Here is a 26,751-nt window from a genome sequence, read left to right as displayed (position 1 = left end):
CATATTTTATTTTACTTCCTGACAGCGTCTATTAGCCATGACTTCTGCATCGAGCCCACAAGAACAGTCACATGATGCCCCTCTTATTTATACATGTCTTTCAATGGTTGCTTTTGTACAGTATGTCTAAATGGGCAAGAAAGTGGAAACAAATTTCTTCAAACTGATTAGTTATAATGTTTGGATATTTCCAATCAGCATTGGCTCCAACATTCAGCAGGCTGCTTGTCTCAGATTTACCCGTGCACCATTACTCATTGCACCTCTCCCAACATGTTTGTGACCCCAAACTCCACACGTTGTTGAGAAAACAAATCAACAATCTGCTGCACAGTATTACAAGACAGTATTGACAGTTTATCTTGCCAGATTCTTTTCTGAGAGACTTTTAAAAACTGATTAATTATTTTTGGCGACTTTACAACGCTTTCAAAACGTACCAAGCATTCTTTTCAGATGATGTAGCTGCGATTCAACATTGTGTTGCTCTTTCAGTTATATCTTCAGCCAATCATTCTGTAAACAACATGCTCTCTATCAGTTCAACACTTATCTAAAGACATAATGTTTCCCATGTAATACCTGTTGTATCCTACTAATACACAACAATACCTGACAAGGTTATCTCCTGTTTCATCACTGTGTTCTTGCAGTCCTTTGAAGAAACCTCAGTTAGGACACATGTATTCGTAACTTTTTTCATAAAAGCCAGCTCATCTTCCAGTGTACTGTCAACAGATCAGTGTTTCTTCCATTGCTCAGTGGTCCATCTCTTCCATCACCTCCATCACCACAGTTTTGGGTCCCGTTAGAATCAGGTTGCTGACAGTCCGGTAGTCCAGATCGAGAACATTGAGTCCGTTGACCGCAACCACAAACTGACAAACCTGCAGGGGAAGAAGAAAAGGGAAGCAGATATAGAAGTGAGAAGGGAATTAATAAGGGAGTCAATGACAAATTCGCTGTTAAGGCCCAGACAAACCTGAACCAATATCAGAGCTAGCAACAGTGGATGCTGTCCATTGTGTTGCACAAATTAGCCTTTCTGTTTGCACTTGAGCACACTGCAAAGACATCAACCAATGGCAAACTAGCATGTATGCTCTGCACTTCCATGAGAGGAGATTACTCCATAACAGCAGGTGGGTCATTCCAGAATTGGAGGACAATTTAGACACCAACATTTTTGAAAAATGAACCTTTCATTTGATTATTTTTTGTTATGTATTTAGGAAAAACAGATAATAAACCATCAAAAAAAGTGATTTGCCCAGCTAAGGCATCAAATGTATATTTTCCAATGAAGAATTAACCCTGTTACTCTAATTATAGTAACAGGGTTGAAAATCAATGCTAATTTGAGCTTTTACCTCAGGAATTAATGCTAGCTGCACAATGTAATGCTATTGTCAAGGAATGGACACACTTAGATATTTAACTAAAGAAAGATACATTTGAAATTAATTTGTTTTAGTCTCATAATGTGAGTAACAGGGTTGCGTTTGTATGAGTGCCACACTCCTTCAAGAGTGACAAGATTGGAAATATATTACAAATAAAAGAGAGGACTTAGTTTTGGTCTACCCATGGTAGTAGCACATGGCTTGCTGATGTCCTTTCCACTGTGTCATGCGACAAACAGTTTTTTCACTTCCTCTGCCAAGCTAAAAAGGTTTCCTAACAGGGTTGTGCGCATGTTGAGGGACACACCTTCTGTGCAAAATTAATGTTATTTAAAATGTGTTTATGATTTAACAAATTGATTTTACCATTACAAGACACATATATCAATAGAATAATAAAAAAAAAAGTAAATAAAAACCCTATTTTAAATGTTATATTTGACATGCAAGTTGGTCACCAAGAAGCTGGGACAAGAGAAAAGGGCAATTTTAGGGGGTGTTCGAGAGCTATTTGATATTTTAAATAATATTTTGAAACCACTTTTTCTACAACTTTATATGTATCTTGTCTCAAGACAATTCTGGAATGACCCAGGTGGCGGTTGTCTCGGTTCATCATTAAAAAACAGAGGCGGAAGTTGTTAATGTTATATTTGCGGAACATCATCTTAACAATCTCCCCACTAAGTGTCATTCGAGAAGGCCATATTTTGAAAAAGGCATGCTATTTGAAGGATTAAATGAGATGCTCATAAAAAACATAGCGTACTTTGATAAATGTAAAAGAAAGAATCTGCAGTTTCTTTACTGGCCACTAGATGTCACTTCCAAACAAATTACTGTAATAAATAGGAAACCCCTAACTTTATGTTGAAAATTCAGCTAATGTCTTTTAACAAAACCTGGGGCCTTGGTATAAAACACGGGAATAGCCTACCTTCATCCCAGCAGCAGCAGCTGGGCCGCTGGGCTCCACAGCCTGGATGTGACACGGCCTGTTTCCTCTCACCACAAACCCCCAACCCACTGCATCGCCCACGATCTGAAGACACACAGAGGTCAATCAGACATAAATAATCAGAAGGCAAGGACTAAGATAGCCCCAAAGAAAGGCTGTTGCTAAATAACAGATGCCAAGATTTGAGCTTGTACAACTAAAATATGATGTTAACATTAATGTGCATCCTGGGGACTTTACTTTTCCTTTTTGTTACAATCTTTCATCCCTTCTGATTTTAAAGATGTTCCCCCCTTAAACTTTTAAAAGAAGGTCAATTGAGAACATACTGTAAACGTTTTCTTGATGTAGGGTCCTCCTGGTGTCTGCAGCTCTTCTGTGCTTACTGGTCTCTTCAGGACTACACATGAAACAAAAGTAAAAACGGGAAAATGGATATATATCTTTTCAACTTTTCAAAAACTAGGCAGACATTTTTTTCCCCATTATTTTTGATTTTATAACCTTTTCAAAACTCATGGTGTATGGGTTATCGAACACAGGACTTTTAACTAAGGGATGTGTCCTGTGTGAAACCTACTTCTGACCTAATTTGACTGACCAGGTTATGTCATGTGGCTGACATCATGTATGCTACGTCACTGAGTCATGAGACGTTACGTCCATAGCTTATAGAGTTGTACAGGAATAGTAACTACATTTTAGAAATGAGTTAGCATTTTAGTACTTCCGGTTCCCGCCAAACAATAGCCACCATTAGCTTAGCGGTGGTCCTCGTGTTGTGGTTTGTTTATAGCCTAACCTTAGCTTTCTACTTCTAGTATTTACCCTTTAAACATAATACAAGTGGTGTTAGAGCCATTTTCCTTTTGTTATTATTGTCTGAATGTTAGGATTAATAATAATATGAATTAGATTAAACTCTTAATTATCAGGTATTTTTGTGAGTCACACTATGGTTTAAAATGTATTAATTTAAGGCTCACTTATTTCTTATAATATGCGCGTCAGTATCACGTGCATGGCTATATGCCTATATATGGTAGGTTGATAGGACACAGCTGAGGGTGATGAGACGGGGAAGCGGAAAAGTATTTTGACCGTGTTCTTTTTGTTCTTTTGGAGACTGTTAACCTTTATTTAGTATGAAGCGAAGAAATGTGTCCTGTTGTTTACAGGCCGTCTGGACTAACGAATAAAGCTCATCTGATTCAACCACTTTCTCCGTTAATTTGTTTGGAAACAAAGAGAGTCGCGTCAGAACCCACAACCCCGATAGAGGTGGCTATTAAATTGTAGACAAGGATGAAAACGCCACCACAAGTGGTGTTAATATGTGGAGATAATCCTGCTTAACAAAACAAGTAAGTATCATAAATGTGTTTGGTCCAGATCTTATTTTCTTCAATATTGCAAAATCCATGGGAAAATCCCCTTGCTTTTTTTGAGGGAGCCCATTTGATGCTTACTTCCTGGTCGTCCTACAAAAACACATCATCACTGCACCACCCAATTTAAACACCAACCGTGATCTTTTTATAAACCTTATCAGGTAACAGCAACGCTATGTCATGTCATACAATGTCACAGAGTCACATAGTGTAGAGTTAACTACGCACAAACCCATTGGGTCCAGATACAACGCTATAGACTGCCCCCCAAGCTGCTAAATCGATCCATTGTTAAATGTTTTACCTGATTTGGGGTTGTAGAGCACCGGGGAGGAGGACGAGTTGTTGGGGAGGCCTCTCCTGCTGTAGTTGCTTCCGTCACTGCAGCTCCTCTGCCGGGCCACTCCCTGACCTCCATATCTTCCTCCTGAAGCCGTCTTCACCTCCTTAGAAGCTGATTCTGATGGAGAGGAAAGGTTCATTATAGTGGTGAAAGCTCAGTGATTAGTTAATAATCAGATTCCAACCTGCCCCAGTTTTGAGTTTAACTTCCTCAATTTTTTTACATCAATTGTGTTTCTGTTCAAACATGCTTTGATAACCACCAACGCTTCCTTAAAGCATTGATATGAAAGATAAACAGAGGGGGAACATTGACCCTTTTTGCTCGATGATGGAAAGATGTGTGGCTAAAATGCACCCAAACTGCTATGATCTGCATCAGTCTACTCAGGCTGTGGGTCTTCTCATCCTTATTTAATTGTATGTGTTTTTTTTGATTTGTTTATTTACTCTTACATTTGTATTTGATCCCCGCCTGTCTTTAAAACCTCAATTTAGATAAGGACAAAAATAATCACAGAGAGCAACTGAGAAGGGATGTGTCTCCCGAGGGATAGCCAATATGTTCTGTGTAACTATCACACTCACACACGCACACACACACACACACACACACACACACACACACACACACACACACACACACACACACACACACACACACACACACACACACACACACACACACACACACACACACACACACACACACACACACACATATTGTTTTCTGATATAATGACACAGTGACTCAGGGAAGACCGCCTCACACCCTGATGATAAATTGACAACAACATGATACAGTTATTCTTTACTGTTAGATGAAACAGTGACACTTCCTGTTCATGATAATAATGGATCCACTACTTCCTCTTGTAACCATGGTTACTGTATCTGAGTTTACATGACCAAAATCATTTCCTAAAATAGTTTAGTATGTTAAATGATAATTAATGCAAACCTAAATCCTATCCTTTCGTTTGGCTATTTTATTGTATTACCTAAACTAAGAATCAACTTAGCACGTCTCTAACCATGAACTTGTCATTTATATATTTTTGAGTTGGAACCAACAGACATGATAAATTATGAAAGCAAAATGAAAGATGTCAGTTATTTTAATGAGCAATTGCATTATACACTGAAAGAAGTGAAATGTTGACTTACATTTAATTTAATGACATTTGACGACACAAGCTTCGACCCTTGACCTATAATACATTATTTGTTGATATCTGAGGTTAAAGAGTCAACCTCAAGCAGTTCTTACCTGCTGTACGTGGTCCCATCTCTATTATCCAAGCGCTCAGAGAAGAAGGCTGCTGAGGATGAATCAGTTTGAGTACAACCTCTAACTGTTCAAATAAACAAATTAAAAGACAGACAGATATGGTGTGTTGCAGTTCTCTCTAACATTAAGGTAGTCTCTTCAAATACCTGATAATAGCTAACAGTTTTTTAAATCAGCTGGTCTGTTAAATCAGTCCGTGTGTGTTAAAAGGTCTGAAAGCAAAGGTAGTCATCTAGTTAGAAAAAAAAGTGTGTGTGTGTGTCTGTGTGTCGGTGAGCTAAATATTAAACCCTTGAACAAACAAACTGACCCCAGGCAGGAGGGAGGAGGAGACACACTTCAAGTGAAATCGTTCCTCTCTGTTAAAGCAATATTCACAAAAAAACATGCAAAACAGAATGGACACATTTGATTAAATATATATTTTATTTTTGAATGTTTAATGAGATTTGCGCTGTGTGTGAATTTCTCCTGCATCCTTGCCTACAAAATACTGATAAATGTTTAACTCATATTCCGATAAATTGGGATTAACACAATATTTTATTGTTAAAAGAAAAAAAAATTCAAACAAACATTCAAAAATATAGAGATAACATGTTTTAATATCTTCCAGTCTATTCCCCTCCAAGCCTGAAAGGCAGTGGAAAGATCCCCCTTCAGCTGTAATGAGCAATGATCCTTTGTTTGAGGATGTTTGTTTTCTATTTTTAAGATCTGATCTACAAATGAATTTTCTGGAGAAGTCTGAATAATATCAATAATATCTATTTAACCTTTTACTCCACCAGTTGCTGCAGGCTGCCGTTTGTGGTTCTTATAAGAGGGTGGAATTCTCATAATCATATTTTGCATTGAGAAGCTCTGGAAAAAATATGCTTATACAAGGAGAGTTGAGCAGATCTGAAGAACATGTACTGTGATATGGACAGCTGATAAACATACCTGAGCTTCAGCCTGGTTGCCATGCAGACTGTAGGAGGATTACAGGAAATACGGAGATCATTCTGCTCAGATGAAGGCAAGGAAAGGCAAGTTTATTTATATAGCACCTTTCAACACAAGGCAACTCAAAGTGCTTTTCAAAAATAAAAAACGTTAAGAGCATTAAGAGATAGTCCAGCGGTAACACGTTATAAAATTACATTGAAAAATAGAAGAGAGCTAAAGAGATTTAAATAGTATCTCATCTTTAAACGCCTCATATATTTTGCTCTTACAGAAAGGTATAAGAATTTAATAAGAAAAAATGGCTATAAATGCGACTATTGGTCCATGTTGTGCACTTTCACTTTTACATGGTCCTAAATATATTGAAATAGATATACAGTGATTTCATGTAGAAAAATGATTTGTATAACGGCTTCTCCTGCTTCCAAACTAATCACAGAATCAGCTGAGTCACTTGGACAACGTGGCCGAGGATGACAACAAAAACAACAACAACTCCATGACGTTGCAGACAGAGTAAACACACTTCTGATAAATCTGCATTCCCTTCTGTCTACAGCAGGAACATTCCTGAGTCTTTAGCTCAGAGCCGATCCAGGATCAATCCCTGCTGCTGTTTCAGTTCCTGATCACGTGTGGAGTAGCCATCATGGCTTCTTACACAGCAGATAAAGGACAGGTGATAACGACCACACATGAAAACACAAGTTTGTTTTCGGTAAATGCACTTCTTTGTGGAACCCTTTTATAAAGTGGTGCGGGAATGAGTCAGCACTTAGTTTCATCGTTTGGAGATTCCAGAAAAAATATGTGTGGTTAACACAAGCTGAAGAGATTTTCAGGTTTTGTTCTCATTCTAATAAATTATTATCAATGTCAAGGTGTTTTTCCTAACCTTGCATAATTATTTTGTCTGGATCAATAAGTTCCTATGAATTGTTTTTGCTCCATCAATTTATAAATTCCTCGAAGCTCTGAAAGGTCAACGATCAGCCCCTATCATTGAAGCACTCTTCTTTTATATCTAATCATTTATCCATTGTGTAGATAGTGTTGTGAAAAGAAGAATACCCATTTTCATTGGTGCCCAAGGAACAGGGGTCTTTCAGAGGTTTATTGAAAACAAACCTAAGTCTAAGTTTTGGTCCTACCTATACCACCAATAGGATGCACTATCAGAAATAAACTCAGCAGTCTCTTTACCTTTGACACAGTGACCCCATGAGCTCTGAAGATCCCGTGATAACACAGCAGCATGGTTATTTACTTTCCTCAGAAGCAATTCAATTGTATCAAAATGTGCAGACTTTGTTCAGGGCAATTGTCATCAGATACAATAACTGTGGTTTATAAACTAAATGTTTGGCTGTCAGCACTACGAGTACTCAGATGGTGTATTCACAACAGTCAAAAGGTTGAGTGTGGAACATTGGACAGTTCTCACACTCAACAATTGCCATCTTGGCTAAATAACTCAGATGAACAGAACATTATACAAATAGAAGGTTTATGATTTTGTATCACTATTTAATAACGTAACATTATAATGGTGTGGTAAAGAAGCCAGCGTTTAATTTGTATGATTAATTAACAGTCTGTAATGACTGCAAAAGACTGTTGCTAGCTAGCTATCTAACAGCGCTAATTGTAATGTGTAAGGAATAAAATCAATATTTATATGGCGTAACTTAAAATGAATACACTGTTCTAATTTAAAGCTGCTTTATTCTGAAAATAATAACAATTGTTACTGCAGTAACAATATGTATGATAAGAAAAGGCAATAAAGAAATTACAAGTGTTTTTTCTTGTTTATGTCCATCATTTTTCCATTGTGTAGCGTCCAGCCTTTCCCAATCTGGCCTGCATTGCTGTCTGTTGAAGCCACTTCTTGAAGCAAACTGAAAATAAATGTACAGATATAAGAACACTGTCAAAAAAAACAACTTCAAATTTACGTTAAAATTCGGGCAGCTGTGGTTGCCGGAACTTGATCGTTAAAAGTATAGTAAAATACAAAAATACATAGACGTTACAGTCAACAATTGCTTATGGTAAATTACAATGGCCAAAACCAATAAAGCTAGTGTAGTGTACACGATGCAGCTGTATTATCTGGGAAATAGAAGAATCGGATCAGGATTCGGTATTGGCAGACAATCAATATCAAATGACTTGAATCTTTATTAGCATCAGCATTTGATCACCTTTGTCGACTTGCAGCCTAAATACAAAGATAACTCCACTCTCCTACCACTGCATACCTCTAATAAGCCTTGGTAGAACTAGTGTCCGAGTCATAGGGTCCAGAACTGACTGAAGACATGTGGAACAGAGTCCCATACAGGCATGGTTCGATGTACGGGAAACTGGAACTTTGAACAGGTGTTTTCATATTTTCTGCCTGAAGATTCACAAGTCACAGGCCATGTTGTACCATGTTTTTCGTATACATGGTTTCCCAAGTGATGTCGTTTCAGACCGAGGCCCACAATTCGTTTCACGTTTCTGGAGGGAGTTTTGTCGCCTGATCCAAGCCACTGTGAGCCTGACATCCGGATACCATCCCCAGTCAAACGGCCAAGCGGAGAGGATGAATCAGGAAATGGAGACATGTCTGAGATGCCTGGTGTCCCAGAAACCTACCACCTGGAGCAAACATCTGATTTGGGTTGAGTATGCTCACAATACCTTACCCACATCAGCCACCGGAATCTCTCCTTTCCAATGTGTCCATGGATACCAGCCTCCATTGTTCCCGGAGCTCGAGCAGGAAGTTACCGTACCATCAGCACATGCTCTGGTTCGCCGCTGTCGCCGGGTATGGAAGGGAGTTCGCCAGATGCTGCAGAGAAGTGCGACCCGCATGAAGAGTTTGGCCGACCGAAAACGACGTCCATCTCCAAAATACAAGGTCGGACAACGAGTGTGGTTGTCCACCAAGGATCTTCCTCTTCATGTCGCCTCCAGGAAACTGGCTCCCCGGTTCGTTGGTCCATTTCCCATTTCAAAGGTTATTAATCCTGTTGCTGTTCGCCTATGTCTCCCAAAGTCCCTCAAGGTCCACCCCACGTTTCATGTCAGCAAGCTGAAACCAGTTTTAGAGAGTAGACTGGTTCCCTCCTCCACACCACCTCCACCTCCTCGGGTCATCGACGGAGGTATCGTCTATACAGTGGAAAAGATACTGTCAGAAAGAAAGCGGGGTAGAGGGAGACAGTTCCTGGTCGACTGGGTAGGGTATGGACTAGAGGAAAGATGCTGGATCCCGGGCAGCTTCATTGTCGACAAATCTCTGATCACGGATTTTGACAGACTACGGTCTCAGGTTTCAGGGACGTCTGGAGTCGTCCGTAAAAGGGGGGGTACTGTAAGGTTTTAGCACTAGTATCCTGTTAGTTGTTCTGTTTTTAGTGTTTGTCTCTGTCTTATTTTGATAATGACTCTACTCTATCTTTCCAGGTGTCTGCACTTCCTGTCATTGTGTGTCACCGGTCAGACTGATTGTTGTTCCCGCCCCTGATTGTGTCCACCTGTGCCCCATTACCTAATGTGTGTGTATGTGTATATATAGTCCTTCTCTCCCTTTGTCTTGTGTTGGTTCGTCTTGTCTCATCATTGTATCCATGCCTGTTACCAGAGACCTGGTTGCATTACCTAGTCGAACCTAGTGATTCTATGGAATGTCCTAGTAGATCCTAGAAGACATTATTGAAAAGCTTTGTGTTCTTTATAATAAAGCATATTACAAAGCAACGGAATCGAGCATCTGAGTTCTTAAGAGCCCATCGTGTCAATGGTAACTTATTCTGAGCGGCTAACCTGCTCCGGAGCAGGTTAGGTTGCAGGCTAAGAGATCAACTCAGTGAAAGCACCGCCTGCTGACCAATCAGAGCTCCGTGTGCGGAGTTTAAAGCTATCAAGTCATATTACAGGATAGAGGAAATACAGAAAAACTGCCGTTGCAGGAAAGACGGCCGGCAAAAATCAACTGACTGTGTGAACGTGAAAATTAATAGAATATCCCCTCCCATCTTCAGATCAATCTGACTATTATAACATTAGCGTTAAGAAAGCTTACTTAAATATCTGCCACAACATAAGTAACCGGATCAGAGTAACATTACGTACAGTCCGCGGCACTGTGAGTGCAGACGTCGATGTGTCCCATTATCATTCATATCATATCACATCATAATGTATCATATATTTCCTTATCTGAGTCAGCTTCTTGAGCCGTATCTGGCCGTGCAACACTCACAGTGTCACATACTGTATGCAGAAGTATTATTTTAAGCAACACATTAAGTTGGCGAAACACTCGATGTAATTAAAGTCAGATCCACTCGTGTCTTGGACGGGGCAGTGATTTCATAAACCTGTTAATGTACGCATTCAAACGCTTTTTCTTTTACCAGCTGTATTCACCTTGCAGGTGCAACTATGTGGCTTTTATCCTGGATAAAGTGTTTAAGTCATGGATGTTTAAAGTTTAACTTCTTCATATTTGACTAATATTAAAGTATGACGCTGCGCTGTCAGTACGCTTGTCCGTGTTTGAGATTGGTCGAATGCTCCAAATACCACCCCTTTCATGTGAACGCGCACCTAACTAGATAGGACACGGCTGGCTTGAGCGATCCACTTGATAACCCGCGTCGTAGGACCACTTAGCGAGAGCTAAGTTTACAAATCGTAGTTTTAATAAAATCACTAGCAATATAGGATATATTCAACAGCGGTAAAGCATTAACTTGCTAAATTAACGTACACTGAACTGTAAAACAACTTACCACTATTTAGGAAAGGCTCTGATCAGGAGGGTTGACTAGTAGGACAGCAAAGAGGCGCAGGAGGTCTATGTCATGTACAACCATTGGTAGATGTTACACCTGAAAGAAAGATAAGGAAATAAGAGAAGACAGGAGGACAAACATCTTCTTAACCTGTTAAGCCCCGAGCCTGTTTTTCAGGTTTCGTAAAAGACCAAATCATGTCAAGCTTTACATCTTTCAGTCTTTACAATGCGCTGTTGGAAATTACATTCCAAAGGCTAAATTCAAACTCAATACCATAAATAACTGGGTACCAAAGTGCTTTACCTGATAGAACACGTTCCACACGGAGCAGCAACCATCCGGCTGGGCCTTTTGCTGCATATCATCTCCTCCCTCTCCAGTTTCCAGTAGATATCTACTGCCTCTGTCCAATAAAACAGAAATGCCCCAAGAAATCCTATAAAAAAAGTTGAAAACAATAACTTGCTTTTGGCATTGAAATGGATTAGAATCTCACCATTTTCCTGGATGTCAGGAAGGCCAGGAAGTCGTCCCTTCAAGTCCACAACCAGTCATAGGAGTTCAAATGCAAAGCCTGAACGATGACAAGAGCGAGAGACTTACATTTTACAAGATAAGTAATACCAGAGCAGTGTTTACGACATGCAGAGAACAGATCAAATCCCCTGACAGACTCACACACTTTTGTGTTGTCCTCATCTGATAATGATGTTTCATTTTTAGCAGCAAAGTAACATTACTCAAAGTATATGTCGGGCCCAACTCATGTACAGTATGTTTTGCATCTCCTCAACAATGGTCTGTATAGTTGAGTAGAAACAAAGTGTCTCTACAGTTGCAGGTAGATTAACACACATTTGTAAGAAAAGTTTGCAATGAAGCACAAAACCCCTCTTTGTATTAAAGGTGGGGTAGGTAAGTTTGAGAAACCGGCTCGAGATACACTTTTTGTTACATTCCATGGAATGCTCTTAACATCCCGATAGCAATGAATATCTTAAGTGCTTTGACAAAAAATCCATAAGAAAATGTCATCTGTGGAAGCAGTAATACTGTAAAAAGTACGACCAATCATTGTAGCCGGCCCGGCTAAAATAACTGGATGGCCTACCTGCCTGTCAGCCTTCCATCTGTGCACAAACTTATCTCGTGCCCTCATTGGTCATGTGCGCGTTCGTGTGTGTTGGAGGAGGGGCTCTATAAGGAAGTGGCAGATTTTCTCTGGTTGTGTATTTTCAAATTCTAGCGATCTCGAGCCGGTTTCTCAAACTTACCTACCCTACCTTTAAGCTAGCTGCCACATAAAGTACAGCTTAATTTAACATGCTAACCTGGTAGAGTTAGCTAACGTTAGCTAACTTCATGTCCAACACAAAACCTCTAACGTGCATTACATTGACGATTTTAAACAAAACTTAACTCTCTCAACTTGTAAAATAACGTTAATTTAATTTACCCTTAAATAACTACATCACCTTTTTCAGGGGCAACACAAACTGCAGAAAACGTTAGCTGCTAACTGTTGTTAGCTAAGACAGCTAGCTCGTAACAATAGCCTCCTAGCAAACTTAAGGTTACGTTAACATTAACGTGTCGTTGTAAGAAAGCAAAACGAACCTTCGAGAAAGCTTTTACTCTCAGACTGGGTGTTGTGTAGCGTTGCTTACCTCCAGAAGGACTTTTAGCTGTTTCCCAGTAGAGACTAGAGAGAGCTGTCAGAGCGGTTGCTCTCAGAAGAGCAGCATTGGGCGGAGTCACCGAAACGGCTCTCAACCGCTCTCAACCGCTCTCAACTGATCTTCACCATGAAGGATGCATAATAAGAACGATCTTCACTCCCCGACCGTTAGCGGCAGTTAAAAACCATGTTTTAAACCACTTTGTTTCAACCACTGCTCAGGGATGCAAACTTGTCACCTTTCGTCGAAATTCGCCGTTTTGAATCCAAAATAGGTCGTTTGTGTGATTCATGTAGATCTGCAATAAAAATATGTTTGGGGTATGGGGGGGGTCTGGGACCCGGAGTAATCTGCGGCCGCGAGCTGTTATGTGCCATCATGATGCGCATGGTGTTATTTTTTTATATATTATAATGCAGCGCGAGCTGTGTGCTTGAGTCTTCCTGCCTGTCGGCTCTGCTCATGGATGTATAATAAGGCTCTGCCGCTCCGCGATGAGGGTCTAGCTTCAGCAGCTACATTACCTACGGGTGCGTTCGTTAATATTAACTGTGCGGTCCGGAGTCACTGTGGCACAGACTGGACCGCTGGTGAACAGCTGTTAGAACGGGCCGTTCAGGTGTTCAGATCAGAGCTCCCTGTCGGAGCGGCAGAGCGTGATGTGCACTGAAAAGTTTTTCTGTCGCAATATTATTTAAGGAATCGTTGAGCTAGCTAACTAGCATACATTGTCACTATCTGCTAACGTTAGCTTTAGCCTTCGTTTTCTAATAGTTTTTTTCATAGGCTATAAACAGAGGTGGTATAAGTATCTTGTACTCGAGTAAAAGTAGAAGTACTCAGATCTTGTACTTGAGTAAAAGTAGAAGTACTCTGATCTTGTACTTGAGTAAAAGTAGAAGTACCAGAGTGTAGGAATACTCTGTTACAGTGAAAGTCCTGCATTCAAAATGTTCCTCAAGTAAAAGTAGAAAAGTATTATCATCAAAATATAGTTAAAGTAGCGACAGTAAAAGTAGTCATTGTGCAGATTGGTCCATTTCAGAATAATATATATGATATGTTTTATAATGATTGATCATGAAAGTGTTCTCAAAGCTGGTAAAGGTGCAGCTAGTTTGAATGACTTTGTATACTGCTTGTGGATTTACTCCAGGTGGAACTAAAGTCTGATTTAACACTTGATTATATTTCACATCATTCATCCAAATCTGTAACGCAACTAAAGGTATTAAATACATGTTGTGGAGGAAAAGTACACCATGTACCTCTGAACTGTAGTGGAAAAGAAGAACAAAGTAGCAAAACATTGAAATACTTAAATAAAGTACAAGTATCTCAAAATTGTACCCAAGTATAGTACTTGAGTTTATGAACTTAGTTACTTTACACCACTGGCTATGAAGATAGAAAGACTAAGCCTTGCCCAGAGGCATGAAAATACATTTTCAAAATGCTCAACAGTGCTGCCAAAATTATAAACTGACTGCTACACAATTAAAATAAATGCTTTTATACATTTCTATTAGATGTGACTCTTTGGCGTTTCTGTTATTATTAACTGCTTTAGTTGTTCTGACTGCTAAAATCCTCTGTTATTCCTCATTTTAAAGCCGATATTCCGTGGGGTCGGGGTGCTCGGATCCTTGTCACCTTTTTCATACCTGATGAGTTTGCATCCCTGACTGCTGTCTCGCAGTTCCTCCGTGTCCCACCATCTCTGTCTGTCACAGTATGTCTGTCTGTCTGTCTGTTTGTCTGTCTCTCTATGTCTATCTCTCTTTAGCTAAAATGGTAATCCAACTTCTGGTGAAGCTGGTACACCAGCGTGGTCTTGCTGGTGATACAGCTTCAGCAGCAAGACTGCTGGTAGACCAGCATAAATACCAGCTTCACCAGCATAGACCAGCATAACTACCAGCAAAAACCAGCATAGACAGCATGAATTCCATGCTGGTCTATGCTGTTTTTTTCAGCAGGGACATCACTTATTTTATACCTAAAAATAAAGAAATTACAGCTACAAATATCTTGTACTGGCTGCATTATTAATATGTGAACAGTGTTCAGCTAAAATTGTAATCCAGCATCATCAGCAATAGCATTCTGTTGAACCATCATTGAGTCCTTGCTTGCTTGTGTACCAGCTTCACCAGCAAAAAATGCTGGTAGCTAGACCAGCTTCATTAATTAAACATTGCTGGTAGCCTATACCAGCTTCACCAGCAACATCATGCTGGTATACCAGCTTCACCAGCAACGCCATGCTGGTATGCCAGCTTCACCAGCAACACCATGCAACATCATGCTGGTATATCAGCTTCACCAGCAACATCATGCTGGTATGCCAGCTTCACCAGCAACACCATGCTGGTATACCAGCTTCACCAGCAACGCCATGCTGGTATGCCAGCTTCACCAGCTGGTTGTTGGAGAAAATACAAGTTGTCTCCTTTTTATGGGTTGTTTTAATGCACTGATACTATGTGTGACTCTGCACTGTGTATGACCTTGCAGCTGCCTCTTCTAATGATAGGAGGAGGCAGGGCATTTCAGGTTGTTTGATATTTATGAGAGGACACATACTTGTTGTCTCCTAAATACCTCATGGGGCAAAGAGCAACAGTGGCGTGAAGAAGTACGTGACTCTTTCCAGAAGACGTCGCAGATGTCCCCGTCACCTTTCCGACACCTGCTGATGATATTTGCGCCACCTCGATTTACGACTTTGTTGTTATCTCCGTATTTTGGACTATATAAGCTAATGTTTTTTCCTTCTCCGTTGAGCAACATACCCCATGTGTGTGAGTTAAACCATATCCTTTGTATGTGACTTAACTCTGCTCCTTCTTGCAAGAATAAATTAGTACCTGATTATTGATTCTCAACCCGGTGTCGAGTGATATTTTCCTAACATAATTGGTCCTTCGAGCCGGATCCAAGACCTCCTTTCTTCTCCGGACAAACGAGCCTAACACTGTGCACAGGGAGTCAAGGACTCTTAAAAAAAGACACCTACCTTGTTTAATTTACAAAGAAACAATTTGGTAAATAGGGGGGCCAGTTTTCGCTGGAGAGGAGAGGAGTGACGGATCCTTGAACTACCGACACGGGAGAGAACGTCAATACAGGAATCGTTTTTGGTTTCAAACCCCTGGTTCGCGGAAGGATACCAAAAAAGTCCTAGAAAGACAGGTAAACTTAGCTAAAGTACTTTTAAAAATAAATAGTTTGTGGGTATAGTATAGGGCAATTTTTTCTTAGTTTTGGTAAAACTATTGGAGTTTTATAGTTTGTGGGTAGACTATAGGGCCATTTTTTCTTAGTTTTGGTAAAACTATTGGAGTTTTATAGTTTGAGGGTAGACTATAGGGCCATTTTTTCTTAGTTTTGGTAAAACTATTGGGAGTTTTATAGTTCGTGGGTGGACTATAGGGCAATTTTTTCTTAGTTTTGGTCAAACTTTTGGGAGTTTTATAGTTTGTGGGTATATAGACTATAGGGCATTTTTACTTAGTTTTGGGGAAAACTATGGGAGTTTTATAGTTCGTGGGTGGACTATAGGGCAACTTTTTCTTAGTTTTGGTAAAACTATAGAAGTCGTATCATGGGTTTATGCTGCAGCAAGACCCGTGAGAAGAAGACAGAAACAGAAATAGTAATCTTATAAGGAGATGCTAAATGGATGCAGGTGAAGCATAGAACGAGTGTGAAAAGATTAAAGAAGTGGCAAAATAAATACGACTTCCAAGGGAGGTTAGTGGTAGAGGAATGCCAACAATTGATTGCATCGAGAACAAATGTAACGGGAATGGAAAAAGGGAGGAAGAAGAGGATTTATTAGGGGCTATGATGTGGTTAGCCGAAGCAAGGAATAGAAGGGAAGGACATGAGAGAGAGATAGAGAGGAGAAGGAGAGAAAGGGAAAAGGCTGAGAAAATAGCAGCCTTTTGCGCCGGCAGACCAGCATAACAACCAGCTTCACCAGCATAGACCAGCATGAAACAGCATAAACCAGCAAAGACCAGCATTGACCAGCATGAAGTCCATGCTGGTCCATGCTGGTTTTTTCAGCAGGGTACTCATCAAGTTATTTGAATGAACACTCATCATTCTTATTAGACAAAGTAGATGTTGGCCCAGCCTGTAGAAAGTCATTGAGACAAAACTGCTGTTTTCACATTAAAAACCATTAAATCAGAATTTTCTATATTTTTCTATATTTTAGAAAAAAACGTTATTCTTACAAAGCCGTCTCCATAGCCACCGACTTGGACTTTCAGCTGAGGGAATATAGTGATGAGATTCTTCTCAAGGACCACCTTTTCAGTGTTGGATGGATAACTAAGGATAGAAATGAATGACAAGTGAGCTATTTATTTTTTCATTTTCAAAAAGAATACAAAAAGTTCTAGCATACAAATATTACAAATGCGTGATGATAAAGCAATTGGTTATAAAGAATGTCCTTTGTATCAAGCAAATAAAAAAACAAATGTGCCATATTTTTATAACCAATATATCACTTAAATGCAAAGATTATATATAAACACATTTCACATTCATATCAATCAATCAATCAATCAATCAATCAATCAATCAATCAATCAATCAATCAATCAATCAATCAATCAATGTTTATTTATATAGCCCAATATCACAAATGTTACATTTGTCTCAGTGGACTTCACAGTTTGTACAGAATATCAGTATGACAATACGACACCCTCTGTCCTTAGACCCTCACATCGTACAAGGAAACACTTCCAGAGAAAAACCCACAGTTTAAAGGGGAAAATGGGAGAAACCTCAGGGAGAGCAACAGAGGAGGGATCCCTCTCCCAGGACGGACAGATGTGCAATAGATGCCGTGTGTAAATTGAAAAGATAATACATTTGCAACATAGATAGTCCAAATGTTTGGAAATGCATGTGTCTATAATAAGAAGATGAATCCACGAGGATATCCATCCAGGACTTATGATCCAGGACCACAGCAGCAGGCACAGCCACGACTCAAGATCCAGGGCTCGCGATCCAGGACTCAGGACCACAGCAACACGATCAGCCATGACTCAGGATCCCGGCGTATAGACACCAAAAAAGAAATTTGGGGAAGCTGGGTTATTGGGAACATGAGAGTACACAGGTACAGACAGAGAGAAGGAAGAAGTAAGGTGTCCCCCGACAAACTAAGCCTATAGCAGCAAAACTAGGGGCTGAATCTAATCAGCCCTAACTATAAGCTTTATCAAAAAGGAAGGTCTTAAGCGCACTCTTAAAAACGGATAGGGTGTCTGCCGCCCGAACACAAACTGGAAGCTGATTCCACAAATGTGGAGCTTAATAAGAAAAGGCTCTGGCTCCCATTGTACTTTTAGAGACTCTAGGAACAACCAACAACCCTGCATTCTTGGAACGCAATGCCCTAGTAGGACAGTAGGGTATAATGAGTTATTTAAGGTAAGATGGCGCCTGCCCATTAAAGGCTTTGTAGGCGAGAAGAAGAATTTTTAATTCTATCCTGTGTTCTATAGGGAGCCAGTGTAAGGCAGCCAGAACAGGAGTAATGTGGTCCCTTTTCCTAACTCTAGTTAGTACACGTGCTGCAGCATTTTGAATCCGCTGAAGCGACTTAACTGACTTCTTGGTACACCCTGATAATAAAGAGTTACAATAATCCAGCCTTGAAGTAACAAATGCATGGACTAGTTTCTCTGCATCGTTTTGAGGCAAGATATGCCTGATTTTTGCAATGTTACGTAGATGGAAGTAGGCGGTCCTTGAAATTGATTTTATGTGGGCGTTAAAAGATAAATCCTGATCAAATATAACACCAAGATTCCTTACAGTCTCACTGGAGGCCAAATGAATGCCATCCATAGTTAGTATATCTTTAGATAATTTGTTTCGTAGATTCTTTGGGCCGAGTACAATAACTTCAGTTTTGGCCGTGTTTAACATCAAAAGGTTTAAGGTCATCCACATTTTTAAGTCCTTGAGGCAGTCTTGAATTTTATTTAGATGATTAATTTCATCAGGCTTGATTGATAAATATAGTTGAGTATCATCCGCATAACAATGAACATTTACAGAGTGATTCCTTATAATATTGCCTAACGGAAGCATATATAATGTGAACAATAGGTTCAAGCACTGAGCCCTGTGGCACTCCATGGCTAACTTTGGTCTGCATGGAAGATTCATCGTTGACACACACAAACTGAGAGCGTTCAGATAGATAGGACCTAAACCAGCCTAAAGCAGTTCCCTGTATGCCAACTAAGTCTTTGCAATAGGATGTCATGGTCGATAGTATCAAATGCAGCACTGAGATCGAGCAAAACAAGAATAGAGACAAGTCCTTTGTCTGAAGCTATTAGAAGGTCATTTGTGACTTTAACCAGAGCTGTCTCTGTGCTATGATGTGTTCTAAAGCCAGACTGAAAATCTTCAAATAAATCATTGTTTTTTAAGTAATCACACAACTGTTTTGCGACTGCTTTCTCAAGAATTTTTGAGAGGAACGGAAGATTAGATTAGACCATTATACTTACAACCCATGCCTCTCCACCAAGTCAGAGATGCAAACTTTGACAAGTTTGAGCCTGGTCTTCTCGGTAAGAATGCCATTAGTTTGCAGTTCATCAAATACTTTTGGAATTTTCTTCTTAAGTAGATCAGTTAGGCCATTCAGAAGAACTGGTTCTTGTGTAGGCTGAACAAAACAATAAGAGCAAGCACAGCACAAAGTAAAGTTCTGGCCTGTGTGATTTTTTGAAACACAATTTAACAAGCATGGAAAATGTATACCTGAGTTTGACAGACTTCTCTTAGGACAGGCTGAAGATCCGGTGCTTCAGAAAAGTGCACTTGGAATCTGTCAAAGTTACTTATGTTCTCACTTCTATCAACATCTATAAACTCTTGGAAGTCTGTGTTGTATTTTAAAATCCTATCAAGGACAAATCCAAATTCACCTGTTACTTCCAGGAGATGGTTTGTGCTTTGTACACAGTAGATTTTTCTTTTAATTTCCTTTCCATTCTTAAAAGAAATTGCTAGGACTTTAACAGATTCCTGCTGCTCATTCCCGCTTCCTGTAATTATAAGAAAAAGACAAATTCATCCTGATGTTGACTAATCATATTATGCCAGATTAAATTAAATGCCATCATCTATCATCTTCTAGTTAAACCCATTAATACACACATTATATAAGTTATAAGCAGTATGCTAATTTTAAGTTAATTAACTTCACCCATAAAGACAACTTCTAGAGAAGCACAGGGGAGATTCTGCTCAGCCTCCAGTGGCGTTTTCTCCTGGAGGCTGGGTATTTCTTTATATTTTTTATTTGTATTAAAAAACATCTCTCCGCTGTTGTCAGTGAGTATTTTACAAAGACTGAAACAGCGCCCATCTTAATTAATGTGTGGTGAAACACATTATTGCACGCTACACTCACTCTATATACTACACCCGCAGTGCGCTGTGTCCGAGGAAAGCCCGCCGGCCTTCCCTTCCAACGATTTGATTGGTCTGAAAGCCCGCCGGCCCTTCCTTTCCGACCAATCAAATCGTCGGAAGGGAAGGCCTGACGTGCCGTGCGTGACGGTGCGTCTCACATACACAACTGCCGTAGCGACAAGAGGCAGATATGAAATCTCCTTTCTACACAATATAATATTGTGCACGAGATGGAAGGCTGACAGGCAGGTAGGCCATCCAATTATCTCACCCTTTAACAAAAAGTGTTTCTGAAGTGAATTACCTACCCCACCTTTAAGCCAGATAACTCAAACATATCCAGGGTATGTTGAACTGGATTCGTAGTACAGGCCTCTGGTACAACAACGTCCATCTGAGCAGGTCCAGGTGTGTAGCTCTCCACACCTGCTCCGAATAATTGGGTGTGGGTGGAGCCACCTGGCAGTTAATGCCTCTAACCAAGCCCCTGAAGCAACAAAAAACAAAAACAAAACATAACCCCACTGTCAGATGTGATTAGTCTTAGAAAACTGCTGGCACGATTTTCATAAAGCTTTGTGAAAGGGACCCAAGGAAACCCTGTTGGAGCAAATGAGAACCACAGGACTCATACACCAATTATTTCACTTATGGATATGAGACAGTCGGTTCTCTCCGAGTTCCCTTCTTCTTTTCCTATAAGTGGTTTTTATCCTGGTAACATAAAGTACGTGAATGCGTTATCCAACAGAAAAACTATATAAATGAATTTTTCTCAGACACCTCTTTGGCAAATCACAAATTCTGAATTCAACATTTCTCTTCACTTACAACAAACCAGTGTTGCCTTTTCACATGAGACATTTAGGGAAGTGTCAATGAGGCTTATCAATGACAGTACACAATAATGGAATAAAATATGGTGTTTAATTGCTGTTCTTAAATTACAGATATGAATTGGAAGGTTCAGAATAGAAATAAAGAGTCAGTCAATTAACGTCCAGGTCCTTCAGTGCATCCAGTGAAAGTGCCCTTGGGCAAAGCATGTTAAACTTGTTCCTTCATGAAGACATGTTCATTCATTTAAAGTACATTTATTGGTCAGTTGATAACTGATCTTACTTGAATTTCAGGTTGGGGTGCTACATTTAAGTCAGTGTGTATAACCCTGTTATCACTGATGATGTAACAATGCTCTCATAACCTCACCAGCTCTAATGCTCTTTTGTCTCATTGATTGAATGTATCAATAATCTCACAGGCTGAAGGAATGAGAACACCACAGTTTATGTAAGTACTGTATAGTACACCTGGGGGTGTAGATATCTCACCTATTGAGGAATCACACATAAAACACATTTATATTTAAATCGCACCACTCAATGTACAAACAGTTGCAGAGGCTGCAGTAGTAGGATCCTTAATTAGGGGTAACATAAGACATATTTGAAAGTATGTACAATTTATTGTTGTTGAATTTTGAGAAGTATAGGATGTATTGTAGCTGTCAAGAACTCCTCACTCACAGTCGTTTTGTGTCTGACCACTTTCCCTTTTATCTCTTTACTGTAACAAAGGTAACACTGCCCTCTGCTGGAGAAAAGCTTCTGATACATTCAAGGTTAAAAGTTATGATTTGTATGATCTCACATTGATGTTTTCTGTCCTATTTTGTCTTTTTGCTCTTCACTCAGTGTGTTCAGCTTGTCTTGATGTTCAATGTCCTGTGATTCTCATGGTTTCTGATTGCAAAAGCTTCCATTATAAATCTAAATAAGGCAAGAAATACAAAGCAATCTATCATCATGTTCAGAGAGAGGGATGTTTGAACCTATTCCTCCTAGTGAAAGTAATTATAACAACACCAGAGAATAGTGTGATTACTGAGAGCATATCAGTTTGGAGGGTAACAAAAAAGAAAATAAAGAAATTAAATGTTTAAAAAAATGTAATAATTCAAATATAAAATATTTTAATAAATACTGGTCCTATATAAATAACTAGTCAGTCCATTGTATATGATGATCAGTATATTTTGCCCTTCATAAAGTTTGAGTACCGGCGGATACCAACAGGCAGCACCAGTGTTTAGAAAGTTAAACATTTTATAGGGAAATCCAGTTTCTTTTACTTTCTCTCTGGATTCTCAAAAATGAAGGCTGAACGTCTGCATGTGAGAGGTGTTTTCAGGGAATGGGAATCTGTGATACGTGCAGATTCTGTTATCAGTATTTAAATAGCAGGTGCAGAGAAAAATGACTGAGACACTGGAGATCCAAGATTTGAAGATTCAGTGCATTTATTTATAACGTTTTAAAATGTCTAGTAAAAAAAAGCTCTTAAGGCAGAGTGAAATAAATAGTTGGAGTTTGGATATTTCAGTGTCTATAAATATATATGCTTTTTGTGACAGCTGTTATGCAAACGATAGCAAAGTTCAGGACAGGTTTTATTGTAAATATCCAAAATGAAGTACTTTGGTAATGATGAGATATGTAGCGATCCGGTACAGTCTGAGTTTTATTATTTATTACTATATGCTTTGGCAATACAGTCTGTAACTATAATCAGGCTGATTAAGCTATTCTTTGAGTTTTACAACCAGGGATTCTCTGATAAGTCTTCTAAATTCATGGATCTAAAGTGTGTCTAAAATCAAAAAGTGCTTAAGATGGCAACAAAAAAAAAAGTCCTTTCTTTAGGAAAAGATTACGACAAATAATTTGAAAATTAATTCAAAACTGATGCTCTGTGTGGGAGGTATAGGAACTTTATGTTCATTGTTGGACATTGGAACAAGCTTTCGTGTGTGTTTGTGTGTGTATGTGTGAGTTTGTGTGGGGGTGTATGTTTGAGTATAGTGAGGCAAATATTAACTTTGTTCAAAGTACATTACTCTTCTTGAATTACGATGCACAAATGTCACCAGAGTTAATGTATTTTTGTGAAATCCTGCTCTACAGCAGCATGACTCACCCCTCCGCTCCAGCAATCAGCATCATTGAAGGCACATTACGCAGAATATGCATGTATCAGGATGTGTGTTTTGGAGACTGATAAAAACAGTGTTCTGGTATCGACAACTTCAAACTGAGCAGCTAGAGTTCAAAAGAAAGTTAAAGAAAAGTGAATGATGAACTTTCATCAATCAGAAACATGAAGACTAAACAGAAGACAACTTCCAATTTCCATGGGTGTCTAACAAGGCTTCTGTTAATTGAAACAGCTACTGATTTCATTAACTTGGTCATTGGTCCCACTCTCCCACACCACTGACCTACCCCGACACATCAAATTCTCTCTCAATCAATGAAAGGGATGTAAACTGACTTTTTAGAAAACTCAATAGCAGAAAAGCGGCTGGCCCTGACAATGTCTCCCCCTCCACCCTGAAGCTCTGTGCTGATCAGCTGTCTCCGGTGTTTACAGACATCCAACACCTCACTGGAGACATGCCATGTCCCAGCATGCTTCAAAACCTCCACCATCATCCCGGTTATGAAGTCCTTTGAGCGCCTTGTCCTGTCCCACCTGAAATCCATCACAGACCCCCTGCAGTTCGCCTACAGAGCCAACAGGTCTGTGTACGACGCTGTCAACATGGCCCTTCACTTCCTCCTCCAGCACCTGGACACAGCAGGAACCTATGCCAGGATCCTGTTTGTGGATTTCAGCTCTGCCTTCAACACCATCATCCCGGCTCTGCTGCAAGACAAGCTCTCCCAGCTGCACGTTCCCGACTCCACCTGCAGGTGGATCACAGACTTCCTGTCTGACAGGAAGCAGCACGTGAGGCTGGGGAAACACGTCTCTGACCCCCGGACCATCAGCACCGGTTCCCCTCAAGGCTGCGTTCTTTCCCCTCTGCTCTTCTCCCTGTACACCAACAGCTGCACCTCCAGTCACCAGTCTGTCAAGCTCCTGAAGTTCGCAGACGACACCACCCTCATCGGACTCATCTCTGGTGGGGACGAGTCTGCCTACAGGTGGGAGATGGACCATCTGGAGACCTGGTGTGGGGACAACCACCTGTAGCTCTCAAGACAGTGGAGATGGTTGTGGACTTCAGGAAGACCGCAGCCCCACCCGCCCCAATCACTCTGTGTGACTCCCCAGTAACTGCTGTGGAGTCTTTCCGCTTCCTGGGCACCATCATCGCCCAGGACCTCAAATGGGAGCAGAACATCTGCTCCCTCATCAAAAAAGCCCAGCAGAGGATGTTCTTCCTGAGGCAGCTGAAGACATTCAACCTGCCAAAGACGATGATGGTGAACTTCTACACCTCCATCATGGAGTCCATCCTCACCTCCTCCATCACCATCTGGTACGCCGCAGCCACAGCCAAGGATAAGGGTAGGCTGCAGCGTGTCATCCGCTCTGCAGAGAAGGTGATCGGCTGCAATCTGCCATCCCTCCACGACCTGCACGCCTCCAGAACCCTGAGGAGGGCAGGGAAGATAGTGGCCGACCCCTCCCACCCTGGACACAAACTGTTCACCCCCCTCCCCTCTGGCAGGAGGCTGCGCTCCATCAGGACCAAAACCTCTCGCCACCTGAACAGTTTCTTCCCCTCCGCTACCGGCCTCTTAAACAAGGCCCGGCCCCCCCACTGACACTTTACCTCAGCCACAACGTAGACTCTATCTGCATTACATTAATGCACACAATGTTCAAATACTGTTTACTGCACATATTTCTTATTTCATATTTTATATTTTATAATTCACTGCATTCTATTTAGCTGTAAATTACTGCTTTATTTTATTGCTATCTAACTATGTTTTATTACAGTGTCCTGAAAGATTTTTTGTTTTATATTAGATTTTTTGTTTTATATGGAGATTTTTTGTTTTATATTGTATGTATGCACCATGACATCAAGTCAAATTCCTCGTATGTGTGAACCTACCTGGCAATAAACCCGTTTCTGATTCTGATTCTGATTCTGGTCATATTTCTAACATCTATTTGGGACCCTTTACTTATTATTCAGAGATCAACATTATGTTCTACCTATGACTCATCCTGATGAGTCAAAAACAGTTCCAAGCAATGTGAACTCAATTCACAGCCTGCCTGAAATAAACACTATTTTTGACTTTTTAACTTGTACCTCTCTCACTTTTGACCCTTTTCCCTAAAATTGAGCCTGACCTAGACAACCTGGTCTCACCAGAATGCGTGACTCCACCACGACTCCTTAACACCGCAGTGCGTGGTGGAGTCACGAACTTTGCTACATTTACGTGTCTGCACCATGACCCCAATGTAAAGTGAATGAGGCTCCTTTGTCGTGGTGCACACACGCATTTCTACAACGTCCAGCATTGAGCTTTTATTCTATAAAACGTTTTTAAAATCTACTTTATAGCTTATAGTAACTCACGGGAGGCTTCTTTTATTTTATTTGTATTCATAATAATTTTTATTTTTCGTCAGAATGTATTATGGTGCATTATTCACCAATTTTTGTTCTCAAGAAACAGTGCATTGTGTGTAATACAACTGTGATTTTTATTAAATGAGTTAGTTTTTAAGGAAGGCCAGAGCTTCAGCTGTGTCAAATAGATTGTTCCCTTTAGTTAACGTTATTTAAAAGATAATTATATTCCTATTTGATCATGTCCCCTTTATTGTATTACGGACACAGAGAGCAATGTGAGCGTCCATTCCCATTGGATAACGGAGGATTTTACACCCGGAAGTAAGTATTCTCCTTACTGTCGATTGATTTTATTTACAGTGATATCTGCACTACTCATCAACTCAAACACACCAGATTATCCTTGTTAATTACACAACATTGATTGGTTTAAATTGTGTACTGTAGTGATCACTAATTAACTAGGTTACATCATTCACTCATGGAACTACAGGTTGGGGGTATTGTTTCCGCACGGACACATATGTTGACGGTACCTACTGTGTACCTACTGTGTGCCCTCCTTTCACTTCTTGTCTTCTCTTCCCGGGCTGCGACCCGACAGCATGTCCATTTCTATCGCTCATTAAAGTACCCATTTGCACCTTCGATGCACCGCCTCCGACTCCTATCTCTCGGCACTACATTGGTGACCCCGACATAAGTCTCGCGAAGTATCCGAGACTGAACCGAACACGGCAAAAAACAAACGCTGTTTTTCTCGAAATGCCGGAGATTTTTGGAGCCGTTCGTGGCTGCCACGTGCACACGGACTGATGCTCGGTGCGCCCCACGGAATGGGTGAGGACGTCGCTCGCCATTCCTGCGACCTGCTAGGTATGGAGGAACCCGACTTCTACCTCTTGGAGCTGTTTCTTCGGGACATGCGGCTGCATGTCCAGGCTGCGCTAGCTAACACGGCTAGTGTTGAGCCCCGCGCTTTGGCCGAAGAAGCTGGCCGGTTCTTCCTGGCCGCCCGGCGATTTACCCCTGAGGTGCTGGCCACTATACGCTGCGGCACCTTCCCTGGTGGGGGCACGCCGCC

General features: G+C 40.5%; 1 protein-coding gene across 1 annotated transcript; it reads right to left on the bottom strand.

Moving 5' to 3' along the window:
* Window positions 1-4,252, bottom strand: LOC117478223 (DEP domain-containing mTOR-interacting protein-like). Its single transcript, XM_034125175.1, has 4 exons — window positions 4,057-4,252; window positions 2,691-2,761; window positions 2,341-2,445; window positions 1-887 (listed from the first exon to the last, which is right to left on the bottom strand). Exons 1-4 carry the CDS (start codon window positions 4,232-4,234, stop codon window positions 759-761), a joined length of 483 nt encoding a protein of 160 aa, XP_033981066.1. The 5' UTR covers window positions 4,235-4,252; the 3' UTR covers window positions 1-758.
* Window positions 4,253-26,751: the final 22,499 nt, after the last annotated feature.

Source organism: Trematomus bernacchii, unplaced genomic scaffold (genome assembly GCF_902827165.1).
Source record: "Trematomus bernacchii unplaced genomic scaffold, fTreBer1.1, whole genome shotgun sequence".
In the NCBI taxonomy this organism is placed as follows: domain Eukaryota; kingdom Metazoa; phylum Chordata; class Actinopteri; order Perciformes; family Nototheniidae; genus Trematomus; species Trematomus bernacchii.
Note: the sequence above shows the minus strand (reverse complement) of the source record. Positions and strands in the feature narration are given on the sequence as shown.